This window comes from Bos mutus, chromosome 22, assembly GCF_027580195.1.
Source record: "Bos mutus isolate GX-2022 chromosome 22, NWIPB_WYAK_1.1, whole genome shotgun sequence".
NCBI classification, from domain to species: domain Eukaryota; kingdom Metazoa; phylum Chordata; class Mammalia; order Artiodactyla; family Bovidae; genus Bos; species Bos mutus.
The window spans coordinates 53,502,146-53,515,973 of record NC_091638.1 but is presented as its reverse complement, the minus strand read 5'-3'; the positions used below and the strand labels follow the sequence as shown (position 1 = coordinate 53,515,973).

General features: G+C 49.6%; 1 protein-coding gene across 6 annotated transcripts in view; it reads right to left on the bottom strand.

Annotated features, from left to right (window-relative positions):
• FYCO1 (FYVE and coiled-coil domain autophagy adaptor 1) overlaps positions 1-13,828 on the bottom strand; it is a 78,787-nt gene that overhangs the window by 4,898 nt on the left and 60,061 nt on the right. For all 6 annotated transcript variants that reach the window (XM_070359147.1, XM_070359151.1, XM_070359149.1 and 3 more), the window contains 2 exons: positions 10,678-10,888; positions 906-1,015 (listed from right to left, as the gene is read on the bottom strand). In XM_070359147.1, coding sequence (XP_070215248.1) covers positions 906-1,015; positions 10,678-10,888 — 321 coding nt within the window. The remainder of the gene's footprint in view (positions 1-905; positions 1,016-10,677; positions 10,889-13,828) is intronic.

Sequence of the window (13,828 nt, the reverse complement as noted above, 5' to 3'; positions counted from 1 at the left end):
TGAATGCTTATCAGACAGGTCTTATGAATGAAGCGAGCCCCTACTAAGGGCTTACACTGAAGCCAGAAGAGGGACAGGTGCCCAGCAGCCTTCACCGTGCCAGCCGCACATCTCCATGAAGCAGGGCCCTGGCTCGAGGCAGATGCTCAACCAACATTGGTCTGCTGTCCTGCTTCCTTTCTTGGACGCCCCTCCAGCCTCATCTCCATTCACCCCATCGTCCTGACCCCTCAACCCTGCACTCACTCCTGGACCTGCACCTGGAGCTCTGAAGTCGTGCTCCCCAGAGATGGGACCTGCTGCTCCACTCCTGGACGAGGGGGCCCAGGGGCCTCGCCTCACAGATCCAGTTCTGATTAGCTCTGGGCCTTCTTACCTCACTTCTCTCTCATCCATCCGTCCATCCATTTACCCATCCGCCCAATCCTTCCACTGTATTTGCTGGCTCTTCTCTGGCCTGGGCAGAGGGCATCAGGACGGCAGAAGCAGAAGAGCATCCCGGGTAAGAGCCTAGAGCCTCGAACCAGGCCACCTGGGTTCAAATCCAGCCCCACCACCAGCTGGGTGATTGGGAGTGCCCCTCTTCTAGGTCCTCAGCCCCTTAGCAGTAACACGAGGAGAAAGACAGTCCCTACTGCACCGGGCTGCTGTGCGGCTGAAGGGAGTAGTATTAATAAGAGCAGAGGGCAGAGAACACACTTAACCCGTGGTGAGACTGTAAGTATCAGGCTGTGTGTTACACACTCTACAAAGGACACTGGAACACCAGAGTATAGGTCTAAAATTAATGAACCACTGATAATCAGGGACTGATAATTAAACAACTGCTTTTAAACGTCCACCTCTATCCTTGAGGCGCGGTGCCGGGTGGGTTCATCCGGATGCTGACCGAGGAGGCGGCCTACCTGGAAAAAGTGTTGTCGAAGATGAGCAGGTAGATGCCTGGTGTGCGGACCTTGAGCTGGCCCTGGATGTTCTCCTTGTGGGAATTGCAGCGGGTGGTGGGAATGAGCACCTGGGAGGAGAAGCAGATGGGAAAGTGTCACAGAAGCGGAGGGCACCACAGAGCCTCTGGGCAGACTCTTCATTTGGGGAAGGAAACTGAGGCCCAGGGAGGCTGAATGCCTCATCCGAGGTCATAGCTGAGCCTCATCAGCCCCCACTTCCGGGGGGTGTCCTTCCACATGCCCTGGGTTTGTCAACAACTTACAATGGGGCGGGGACCAGTATAGACAGGAGTTTCATCCAAAATCATGATAGGTCAGCATCCTGAAAGAATGGTCCCCCCAGCCTCCTCTGACCATGCCAGTGCCAGAACGCTCTACTGTCCAGAGAAGCAGCTTCTTCCTGGCTTCAGGAAGCAGAGGCTTACTCCAGGTGAAATCCTGCCTGGTCCCTTCCTGTTGGTGCTAATGCTGCTGCCCTTGGGGGTGTCAGAGGACGGGCCAAGCCCCCTATCCACATCTCTCGGGCACTCTGTGAAGCTTCTGGGTCTACTTTCCTCCAGGCTGACCGCCCCGGCTCCACCTGTGGCTTCTCACTTGGCCCCAGTCAGTCCGTATGTCCCAGAGCCCTTTCATCTTTCCAGGTCTCCAGCTTCCTATCTCCTCTGAGAATGAGAAATTAATCCCAGGAGACACTTATTTTCTGAGAACATTGTTCCCAGGGCCTCACTGTCAGAGGCCAAGTCTGAGCACATGGTGTAAGCTGGCCAGGGCCGGGGCTGGGGTCCTGGGATGGCCAACATCTTCCCCACGGGAAGTCTTCAACCTGCTGGCCAGGTGAGATACTTTACAACTGAAGATATAATAGGAAGTAACACAGAGCCAGCCAAAATTAAAAACATTTTTGGGAGGGCTTCCCTGCTGGTCCCAGCGGTTAAGTATCCATCTGCCAATGCAGGGGACATGGGTGTGTTCCCTGGTCTGGGAAGATCCCACAGGCTGAGGGGCACTAGGCCCTCGAGCCACAACTGCTGAGCCCAGGGCTGCGACCACTGCAGCCTGCACACCCAGAGCCCAGGCTCCACAAGAGGAGCCGCCGCAGTGAGAAGCCTGCGCACGACAAACAGCAGCCCCCACTCGCCGCAGCTAGAGAAGACCTGCACGTGAACGTTGTCAACCTGTATAAAATGACTGAATCCAAAACACAAAGATGAGATTACTTTTTCACCTTAAGGCTGAACATAGCTGCCTATTTCTTGAAACGCTACACAGTGGCCACAAAGTTCCCAAAGTGGAGTCAGTTCCCACAAAGAGCGCTGCCCTTAAGGATCTTGTGGTTTAATGGTGATAACAGATAAGAAAACATTCAGTTGTGCTGGGTGAGGCTGTCACAGTAGGTGTACTGGGGCGGGGTGCCTGTCCCAGCCTCTCGGTGGGTGGGAGGAGAGGCAGAATCAGGGAAGACTTCCTGGAAGAGGCAGCACTGAGCTAGGACAATTTAGTTAGTACAGTCCACGGGGCCTCAGAGAGTCAGACACGACTGAGGGCACACACTTCTAACTTATTTGTATCTTTACATTTAAATTTTATTGCTTGTAGGCATGATGGGGTTGGGGCTTACTTTTACCCCACTTCACAATTCCTGCCTTTCAATTGGGATGTTTATCTAACTGACATTTATGCGATTGTCAATAAGGTTAGGTTTGAGTCTCTCATCTCACTGTTTTTTATTTGTTCCACCTGCTGATTGCTCTCTTTTCCTCTCAAAGCATTAAGCTAGGGCAATTTCCGGGCTCAACTTGTTCTAGCAAAGATCACTGTCTAGCAAAGATCATCGCCTACTGCACAGTGACTTGAAAACCCTTGCTTCTCGTATTTTGTCTGTTTTGGTTACTTCTTGGGAGGGTAAATCTCAGCCATTCTCCCGTGCTTTTGAACATGTTGTCCCCCAGCCTGGTGTGGCCAGCGAATAAAAATAAATAAGAGACTCAGATTGGATCCCTGGGTCGGGAAAACATCCTGGAGAAGGGAATAGCAACCCACTCTAGTACTCTTGCCGGAGAATACCATGGACAGAGGAGCTTAGTGGGCTGGAGTCCATGGGGGTCTCAAAGAGTCATATATGACTGAGCAACTAAGTTAAAAGTAAAGGAATGTAAGAAGATACATCATGCTGCTGCCGCTCAGTCACTTCAGTCGTGTCCAGCTCTGTGCGATGCTATGGACTGCAGCCCGCCAGGCTCCTCTGTCCATGGGGTTCTCTAGGCAAGAGTACTAGAGTGGGTTGCCATGCCCTTCTCCAGGGGACCTTCCTGTCCCAGGGATTGAACCCAAGTCTCCTGTACTTCAAACAGATTCTTTACCACTGAGCCACCAGGGAAGCCCCATACCATGCTAACACTGGTCAAAAGAAGCTACAGTAATATCCAAGTAGATTTTACATCAAAGAACATGGCCAGGGATAGTATCATAAATGATAAAGATGGCAGTTCATCAAGGGAACATAACAATCCTAAGCATTATCTATTAACTTGATCTAACTGATATTTATAGGACACTCCACCCAACAATAGCAGAACACGCATTCTTTTCCAGTATTAGTTCAGTTCAGTCATTCACTCGTGTCTGACTCTGTGACCCTATGGACTGTAGCACGCTAGGCTTCCCTCTCCATCACCAACTCTCGGAGCTTGCTCAAACTCATGTGCATCGAGTTGGTGACGCTATCCAATCATCTCATCCTCTGTCGTCCCCTTCTCCCGCCTTCAATCTTTCCCAGCATCAGAGTCTTTTCAAATGAGTCAGTTCTTCACATCAGGTGGCCAAAGTATTGGAGTTTCAGCTTCAGCACCAGTCTTTCCAATGAATTTTCAGCACTGATTTATTTTAGGATTGACTGGTTTGAACTTTTTGCTTATCCAAGGGACTCTCAAGAGTTTTCTCCAACACCATAGTTCAAAAGCATGAATTCTCAGCACTCAGCTTTCTTTATGGTCCATCTCTAACATCCATACATGATTACTGGCAAAACCATAGCTTTGACTAGACAGACCTTTGTTGGTAAAGTAATGTCTCTGCTTTTTAATATGCTGTTTAGGTTTGTCATAGTTTTTCTTCCAAGGAGCAAGCGGCTTTTAATTTCATGGCTATAGTCACAGTCGATAGTGATTTTGGAGCCCAAGAAAATAGTCTGTCACTATACCAAGTGAACATTTCATGCAAAGATGGGCACAATAAAGGACAGAAACGGTACAGACCTAAGTAGAAGATATTAAGAAGAGGTGGCAAGAATACACAGAAGAACTAGACAAAAAAGATCGTCACAACCCAGATAACCACAATGGTGTGATCACTCACCTAGAGCCAGACATCCTGGACTGTGAAGTCAAGTGGGCCTTACATTAAGTGGGGCTTACAAAGCATCACTACAAACAAAGCTAGTGGAGGTGATGGAATTCCAGTTGAGCTATTTCAAATCCTTTTTTTTTTTTTTTTTATTTTAAATTTTTAAAAGAAAATCCATCCTGAACCCTCCTCCCTCCTCCCTCCCCATACCATCCCTCTGGGTCGTCCCAGTGCACCAGTCCCAAGCATCCAGCATCGTGCATTGAACCTGGACTGGCATCTCGTTTCATACATGACATTTCACATGTTTCAATGCCATTCTCCCAAATCTTACCACCCTCTCCCTCTCCCACATCCTAAAAGATGATGCTGTGAAAGTGCTGCACTCAATATGCCAGCAAATTTGGAAAACTCAGCAGTGGTCACAGGACTGGAAAAGATCAATTTTCATTCTAATCCCAAAGAAAGGCAATGCCAAAGAATGCTCAAACTACCACACAATTGCACTCATCTCACACACTAGCAAAGTAATGCTCAAAATTCTCCAAGCAAGGCTTCAACAGTACGGGAACTGAGAACTTCCATATGTTCAAGCTGGATTTAGAAAAGGCAGAGGAACCAGAGATCAAATTGCCAATATCCATTGGATCATCGAAAAAGGAAGAGAATTCCAGAAAAACATCTACTTCTGCTTTACTGACAAAGCCTTTGACTGCGTGGATCACAACAAACTGTGCTTCACAGTTTTCACTCTCTTCAAGAGATGGGAATACCAGACCACCTGACCTGCCTCCTGAGAAATCTGTATGCAGGTCAAGAAGCAACAGTTAGAACCGAACATGGAACAGCAGACTGGTTCCAAACTGGGAAAAGAGTACTTCAAGGCTGTATATTGTCACCCTGCTTATTTGACTTATATGCAGAATACATCTTGCAAAATGCCAGGCTGGATGAAGCACAAGCTGGGATCAAGATTGCCGGGAGAAATATCAATAACCTCAGATATGCAGACGACACCACCCTAACGGCAGAAAGCGAAGAGGAACTAAAGAGCCTCTTGATGAAAGTGAAAGAGGAGAATGAAAAAGCTGGCTTAAAACTCCACATTAAAAAACTAAGATCATGGCATCTGGTCCCATCACTTTATGGCAAATAGATGGGGAAACAATGGAAACAGTGACAGACTTTTCCAGTATACTTGGAATAATCGCTAGGTGGGCCACATTCTAGGCCATTAAGAAAAATTACATTTAAAAGGATCCAAACTATAAAAAGTGTGTTTTCTGACAATGGAGTTAAGTTAGAAAAAAACTGCAGCTGTCTAGAAAATCCCCAAATATCCGAAACTAAATAACACATGAGTCAGACAAAAGTCAAAAGGGAGACCTCAAAGGCCTGGGAGACAGAGCGCAGAGAAGCCTCCTGCCACCACAGTACCCTGGCTCTGACTGCAAGCTGATGGTGCTGAGGGAGCAGGACGGGCCCAAGACAAGCCTGGAGGAGACTGAGATGCATGAGGACCTCCTACGTGTGGGCTCTGTGGCAGCTCCTCTACCAAGTAGAATGTGGTATCTCATCGAGCTCCATTAATGGTTTATAATATTCTAGTTCTACAGGGAACTGAGACTCCTGGGAGGTTGAGTGGTTGGGTCTGTTCCTGTGATCCATAACCTAAAAGTTTTGACCTGGCCTGAGAAATTTCAGCAAGCACATGTAGAGGAAGCGCCGGGGAGAAAGGCTTGCGGTTTACACAGGGATGCCTGTGTGCCCCGCTCCTCAGCCTTCCCACACACCACTTTGATTACAAAGCAAAAGCCAAGAGCTTGTCGAGGCAGTATCCTCCGAAGGGGACATGTAAGATAATACTCTTTATTTCTCTAAAACAGTCTATAGACTTTTTGTTCATTCCAGCTGCTGTTTTTTCCACCATGGTCAAAATCTGTAAGATTTTCTCGCTATTACTTTAAATCAATCAACCAAACCATCTAGGGGAGACAAAGGCTCTGGTGTAAAACTGTGGAAAATTCTTTAAGAGATGGGAATACCAGACCCTACCTGCCTCCTGAGAAATCTATACGCAGGTCAAGAAGCAACAGAACTGGAAATGGAACAACAGATTGGTTCCAAATTGGGAAAGGAGTATGTCAAGGCTGTATACTGTCACCCTGCTTATTTAACTTACATGCAGAGTGTATCATGTGAAATTCTGGGTTGGATAAAGCACAAGCTGGAATCAAGATTGCTGGGAAAAATGTCAGGAACCTCAGATATACAGATGATACAACCCTTATGGCAGAAAGCAAAGAGGAACTAAAGAGTCTCTTGATGAAAGTGAAAGAGAAGAATGAAAAAGCTGGCTTACAGCTCAATATTCAAAAAGCTAAGATCATGGCATCTGGTCCTATCACTTCATGGCAAAAAGATGGGGAAACAATGGAAACAGCGAGAGACTTTACTTTCTTGGGCTCCAAAATCACTGTGGGTGGTGACTGCAGCCATGAAATTAAAAGACTCTTGTTCCTTGGAAGAAAAGCTATGACAAGCCAAGACAGAGTATTAAAAAGTAGAAACAAACAAACAAAGTAATAAAAACACAAAAAGCAGAGACATCACTTTTCCGACAAAGGTCTATATAGTCAAAGCTGTAATTTTGTCAGTAGTCATGCACGGACGTAAGAGTTTGACCATAAGGAAGGCTGAGCGTCGAAGAACTGATGCTTTTGATCTGTGGTGCTGGAGAAGACTCTTCAGAGTCCCTTGGACAACAGGGAGATCTAACCAGTCAATCCTAAAGGAAATCAACCAAGTATTCACTGGAACGACTGATGCTGAAGCTAAAGCTCCAACACTTTGGCCACCTGATGTGAAGAGCCCACTCACTGGAAAAGACCCTGATGCTGGGAAAGACTGAGGGCAGGAGAAGGGGATGACAGAGGATGAGATGGTTGGATGCTATCACTGACTCAATGGACTTGAGTTTGAGCAAACTCCGGGAGATAGTGAAGAACAGAGAAGCGTGGCATGCTGTATGTAGTCCATGGGGTTGCAAAGAGTCAGACATGAGTGAGCAACTGAACAACAATTGCTGTCAAAGCCCATATAGCTGAGGTGACAGATGACGACTGGGGTCCCATGTAAACCTGAGCAAGACAGGTCTCTGTTGTGTGAACTCTGGGGCCATCCCGCATCAGCCTCCCCTGCTTGGACAGCTGTGACCTGATTTATACCACTTGTCTGCAGAACAGTCCAGTTGGTTTTACTGCTCTCTTGAGAAACTCCGGTGGCCTGGGCCCTGGTACAGAGCCGTGATTCTATGCTAAATGGAAAAAGCCAGTCACAAAAGGCCACGTAACGCGTGATTCCATTCACATGAAATGTCCAGAACAGGAAAGCCGTAAGGACAGAAGGCAGGCTGCTAGTTGCTGGGAGGAGGTAGTGACTGCGAATGGATACAGGGTTTCTTTTTGCTTTATGCAGTGATGAAAATGATCTAAAATTAGACAGTGGTGATGAATTGCTAAGATAACTAATACTAAGATAACTGAACATTTTAAATGGGTGAATTACATGTATGTATGTAAATTGTATCTCTTCAAAATTACTTAAAAATAAAAAGCTCCCTGTCCCGGCTCCTCCCCTGACTCTCAACAGCCCCAGGCAGGCCTCTGGCTTCTCTGGGCAAAGAGACAGGCAGGGCCCGGATCTTGGTCCCTGACTAGCCCCAGGCTTCAGACCAGTGGTCTGTGTACGGGTGGCCTCAGGTCCGTGATTTACTGCTTCTTTTAAGTGCTTCCCAAACTCACCATCTCTCATCTCAGTGTCCAGGCCCGGCCTTGATGGAGAGGGGCCCTCTGGAGAGAGGGTGGTCCCGGGTGGGGCGCATCTGACATGCTCTAGAGACGGCACTGGGCTGCCACGCTGTTCCCCTGCCTGGACGCTTCTCCTGTAAGCCGTGCCCCCTCCCACCCCTCCCAATAGCTTCTCTTGGTTTGGCCCAGGAGTCTCCTGGTCTGCTAACGCTCCCCAGGCTGGGTTAGGTGCCCTTCTTACTGCTCCCCCACCCCCTGCCCGGTGCCACCCCATCATGACAGTCACCACCTGGAATCGCAGTTGTTTCTTTAATAGGGCCTCTCTCTGATGATACTCTGAGCTCCTCAAGGGCAGATCCCAGCGTGGCCCTTCTCTCCTGATCCTCAGTGGGCCCTACAGAGCCCACTATACCACGGAAGTTCAGTGAATGGTTGTGAACTGAGTGCAAGGACCCAGCCCAGTTCCTGATGTCTGAGCCTCCGTCACCGTGAAACCTAAGTGCTGCGAGGTGCACTATGCCCTCTTGTTCCCACAAGGTCCAGGCTGGTCAGGGCATCACCCGGGGAGTCCACAGGTGAAATGCTAAAGAAGTGAGTCTGGACACAGACTCTCCAGGCTGATGTCTGTCCAGGACCTCAGGCAGATGTAACAGCAACCCCACAGCGGGCTGGGGATGGCAGAGGAGCCCCTGAGAGTGAGCACCCTCTCACTCACCGTGAGCTTCTTCTGCCCCCTGGCGACCACTGTGGGAACGACAACGGCTGCCATACCCTCCAGGCAACAATGGAGCCCGAGATGAGGACTCTGAGCTCCTGAATCCTGAGAGGAACCAGCTAGGTCTTTCAGGGCCATGAGGATTAGGCAGGTGAGTGACTGAGCAAGGGGACAGGTGTGGACACAGGGTCTGTCCCCTCCCTCTCTCACCATGGACACCCACCTGTGTCTAATCTGGGCAGACGCAGTGCTTAGGCGCTCAGCGGGCCTTGGGAACGTGAGGTAAACAGCGAAGGTGCTGGGGTGAGTTCTGGGCAGTGCAGCTGTTTGTTAGCGCAGAGCTGACAAGCCCACTGCTTAAGCTGCTCGACCAACTAACTGCCCAGGCAGGCTGCTGTGCATGGCTGAGCCTGTAACCGCTCTCCACCCACAGGCCCAGGACCTCCCAGGTGGATGTTCAGAATTGCTCAGGAAGGAAGGGCTCCCTACATGTGCGGCGAGGTCATGAGGCCCCGAAAGGAAAAGAGGGGCAAGGCAGTTTTTAAATAAGAACGAGCATGAAACTCCGTTCAAGAAGGCCAACTCAGGGGGCCAGATTTCAATTTTAGGCATGAATCTGAAGAGGAGAGACATGACAAAGCAATCTGTAATGAGCAGGTACCACAGGACAGGGACGGCAGGAGAGCAGGGCAGAGGGGCAGACGCACCCCCACGTCAAATAGCAGACGTGGGTGCTGGAGCCGGCGCGGCCATCTGTGCACCCAGCGCGCCAGAGCCTGGCCCTCCTGGGGCCCCGGGCCCTCCCCAGACCGCGACGTGAGCCCTTAGGACACCCTGAGGGACTGGTGGATATCATCACAGAAGGCTTCCTTCACACCATTTCGAACTGCTCCTCTCTAGCTTCATTCTTAGAAAATGGAGATGTTGTACTAAAAGCCTGGGACGCACCCCGAGCTGCAATCCAGCCTTTGTGTCTGTCCTCATTCCTTCCACTCCCAGTGATTCCAATGGAACTCAAATGTCCACGCAAACCAGCTCTCCCACCATCACCCCTCGCACCCTGCCTGCAGAGACTCAGGCGAGGAATTCAGACCCCGCCCCCCCGCCCCACCCGCTTGCTGCCCTCGAGGAGTCAGCCCCGCTGGAGGCCTATCTGCTGTCCTGGGCTCTGCACTCCACCCCATCCGTTCTCCTCTGACTTCTTCCCTTGATCGAGACCAGTGACTCTCAACCTTGGTGCCCACTGGGATCACCCAGAGATGCCTGGGTCCCCCTGAGTGATTCTGATTTGGGCGTCTGGGTTATGGACTCAGAAGTGCGTTTAAAAATGTTTCCCGGGTGTTTCCTTTTTAAGTGCAACCAAAATTGAGGACGACGGTCCCAGCCAGTCAATGTCACATGCTTAGGATTTCTTAGGAGTTTATAAACTGGTGTCTGCTACCAAGGTTCCCAACCCAACCACCCAACTGACACAAAGGCTATGAGTCTCTTTTGACCTGTCTGAAGTGAGATGCTGAACGTCCTAAACTCAAAACTGGAAGCAGAGATCTTGGTCACCACCTCCAGTGATGACTCACTCTTGCTCTCCACGACTGTTAAAATACGATCCTTAACCTGAGTCACACATCTGTATTCCTTTCAGTTTCACCTACTGATCTATCCCAACATCTGTCTGAAGCTGACCCAGGAAAGGCCTTCAGACGTTAGGAGACAGTTCTCAGGCCCTTCCGTCCCCACTGGACAAGCCCAGCTGCATCGCCTGCTCTGCCTGACGCAGGCCCTGGGCCTGGTTTCCCTCTGTCCTTCTCAGAGCAGTCCAGGGAAGGGCTGTCCGGGCATCCTGCTGGCAGGGAGCCGGCCTCACCTTACACTGATCCAGCGGCGTGTCCTCGGCCTCCTGGAAGACCACGCTGAAGGAGATACTCTTGGGGTCGGAGGAGAAGACCCAGCTGATGGTGAGGCCTGCCTCGGCCACGGTGATGGTGATGAGGCTGTAGGTACTGGACCGCACGAACAGCTCCCTGCTGCCCTCCCCGAAGTTGGCGATCTCTTCCACTGTGAGGGGTAGTTTTATCCTGAAACATGAATGCAGAGAGGGGCTTAAACACGGCGGGGAAAGCGCTTGAGTCCACTGGCCATGTCGCCCGTAACTCAGAGGTGACTGGAGACAGCTGGAGGCTGCTGAAGGGTGGCCAAGCCTTTGGTCACCATGACTGACAGGCTTAACTGTGGGAGAAACCTTGATGTGCAGTCCATGCCATCAGCTGTTTCCTGAGCACTTAACTATTAATAGATGCCTGGCATAGCTCGAGGCACAGCTCAAGGCACTGGGGACACAGGAGTGAAAAATACAGAGGACAATCCTTGTCTTCAAGGAGCTGGTGTGGTCCCTGCGAGCTGGCGGGAACGAGACACACCTGGGCTGCTCTGAACCCCTCCAGGGCAGGAAGTGTGTGCGGAGGCCTCAGCTTCCACAGCTCTCCTGCCGCTGGCCTCTGCCCAGCGGTCCACTCTCTCTTTCTCCTTCCAGTTCTTCGCTCCCCCGCTTTTACCTGCTTAGTACCCGCAGAATGCACACCCATCGTCTGAAACTTCCTGCCCTTTCTGTCTGTGATCTCTTTTCAGCAGAAAGTGGGGACCTGCCTCGAGATTTCAAGGGGGCACCCTGACGTGCATTTCTTAAATGCAAATGCCCTAGACTTGCTAATGCAGGGTAGGATGAGGGCCCTGGGGAGAGAGGCTTCTGGGGGCCGTGTCCCTGTTCTCCCTCTCATTAGCTGAATTAACAGCCAGTTCCAAAAGCTTAAAGGTTTGGGACAGTGAGTTCCTCCCTGGGACGGAGGGCGTGGTGCTGGTTCCTGCCACAGGGCTCAGCCTCAGGCTGCAGCCAGGGATGACCATGCCTGCCTCTGGCTGGTGTGAGAATTATGTCAGAGGAAAAACCTGCCTGGAAGGGCAGTCTCCCTCATTAAGGGCAAATCCAGAGGCAGCAGGTGAGTCAAGGCCATGAGGGTGGGGTCTCCAGGGAGGAGCTGCAGGTCAGGAGCCTGTGGCCTTCCTCTCCTCTCCTCAACCGTGAAAGGGCCAACTCTGCTCGCCAGCTTCGGGTTTGTTCTCGTCAACACACGAGGAAGCTAAGATTCAAAAAGACTCTGCCTAGGTTCACACAGATCTGAGCCAAAGCCACTGCCTTTCCACTATACCAGCCTGCCCTTTGTGAAGAAAAATGCTGCTGCCCCTTTAACACAGGGGTGGAAACCAAAATTCAGGGAGGGTAGGTAGCTTGCCTAAGACTGCACAGGGGTTCAAGGGGTGGTGCTAAAGGTTCCAAAGGTGTGAAGGTGGCTGGGAATACTTGGCCAAGCTTTGCAGATGAGAGACTAACTGATGACTAAAAATCCAAAGTACTCTAAAGAACAGCTCTGATACAGCTCATTCACGGGTGAAAATTTAATTCCATGGACCATTTTTCCATGTGTTAAATTAAATTAACTTTTTGGCTGATTATAGTTAAAAACAGAAAATTCTGAAAGAGATGGGAATACTAGATCACCTGACCTGCCTCTTGAGAACTGTGTATGCAGGTCAGGAAGCAACAGTTAAAACTGGACATGGAACAACAGACTGGCTCCAAATAGGAAAAAGAGTACGTCAAGGCTGTATATTGTCACCCCGCTTATTTAACTTATATGCAGAGCACATCATGACAAAGCACAAGCTAGAATCAAGATTGCTGGGACAGATATCAATAACCTCAGATAGGCAGATGACACCACCCTTATGGCAGAAAGTGAAGAGGAACAAAAAAGCCTCTTGGTGAAAGTGAAAGAGGAGAGTGAAAAAGTTGGCTTAAAGCTCAACATTCAGAAAACGAAGATCATGGCATCTGGTCCCATCACTTCATGGCAAATAGATGGGGAAACAGTGGAAACAGTGACAAACTTTATTTTGGGGGGCTCCAAAATCACTGCAGATGGTGACTGCAGCCATGAAGTTAAAAGACGCTTACTCCTTGGAAGAAAAGTTATAATTACCCTAGACAGCATATTAAAAAGCAGAGACCATTACTTGCCAACAAAGGTCCTTCTAATCAAAGCTATGGTTTTTCCAGTAGTCATACGTGGATGTAAGAGTTGGACTATAACGAAGGCTGAGCGCCAAAGAATTGATGCTTTTGAACTGTGGTTTGGAGAAGACCCTTGAGAGTCCTGTGGACTGCAAGAAGATCCAACCAGTCCATCCTAAAGGAAATCAGTCCTGAATATTCATTGGAAGGACTGATGCTGAAGCTAAAACTCCAGTACTTTGGCCACCTGATGTGAAGAGCTGACTCATTTGAAAAGACCCTGATGCTGGGAAAGATTGAGGGCGGGAGGAGAAGGGGACGACAAAGGATGAGATGGTTGGATGGCATCACCGACTCAATGGGCATGACTTTGAGTAGACTCTGGGAGTTGGTGATGGACAGGGAGGCCTGGCGTGCTGCAGTCCATGGGGTTGCAGAGTCGGACACAAATGAGCAACTGAACTGAACTGATAGTCAGAAAAAAAAAGGTCTTGTCCAATATTAACCGTTTTCAAGAATCTGAGAGTAGGCAGAGGAGTCTATTGTGGAAAAGAGGTCTCATAATCTGGAGATCTTGCTGCACCACTCACTGACAGGATGCACCGATGCAGGGTCCTTCATCATTTTACGTTCCAGAATTCTGCCCTTGCACCCAGTGACCTGGACTGTGCCCGTAATCTTTTTTCACTTTCTAGACCTCACCTGCTCAGCGAGAGGACAATACTCAGTCTCGCTAAGGGAGATGGTAATGAGAAGATAGTAAGGGTTTGCCATCTCTGCTCAAATGTTATCTTAAAAAAGTCTGTTGTCTACAGTGCTCACATTACAAACGTAAATTCTACTGGTCTCCCTACTTCTGCCCCTGCAGAGTCATTCTTCACATGGCAACCAGAGTGACCGTGTTTCTAATGTAAGTTAGGCTAAGTCATGCTTCTAACCCAAATCTAAT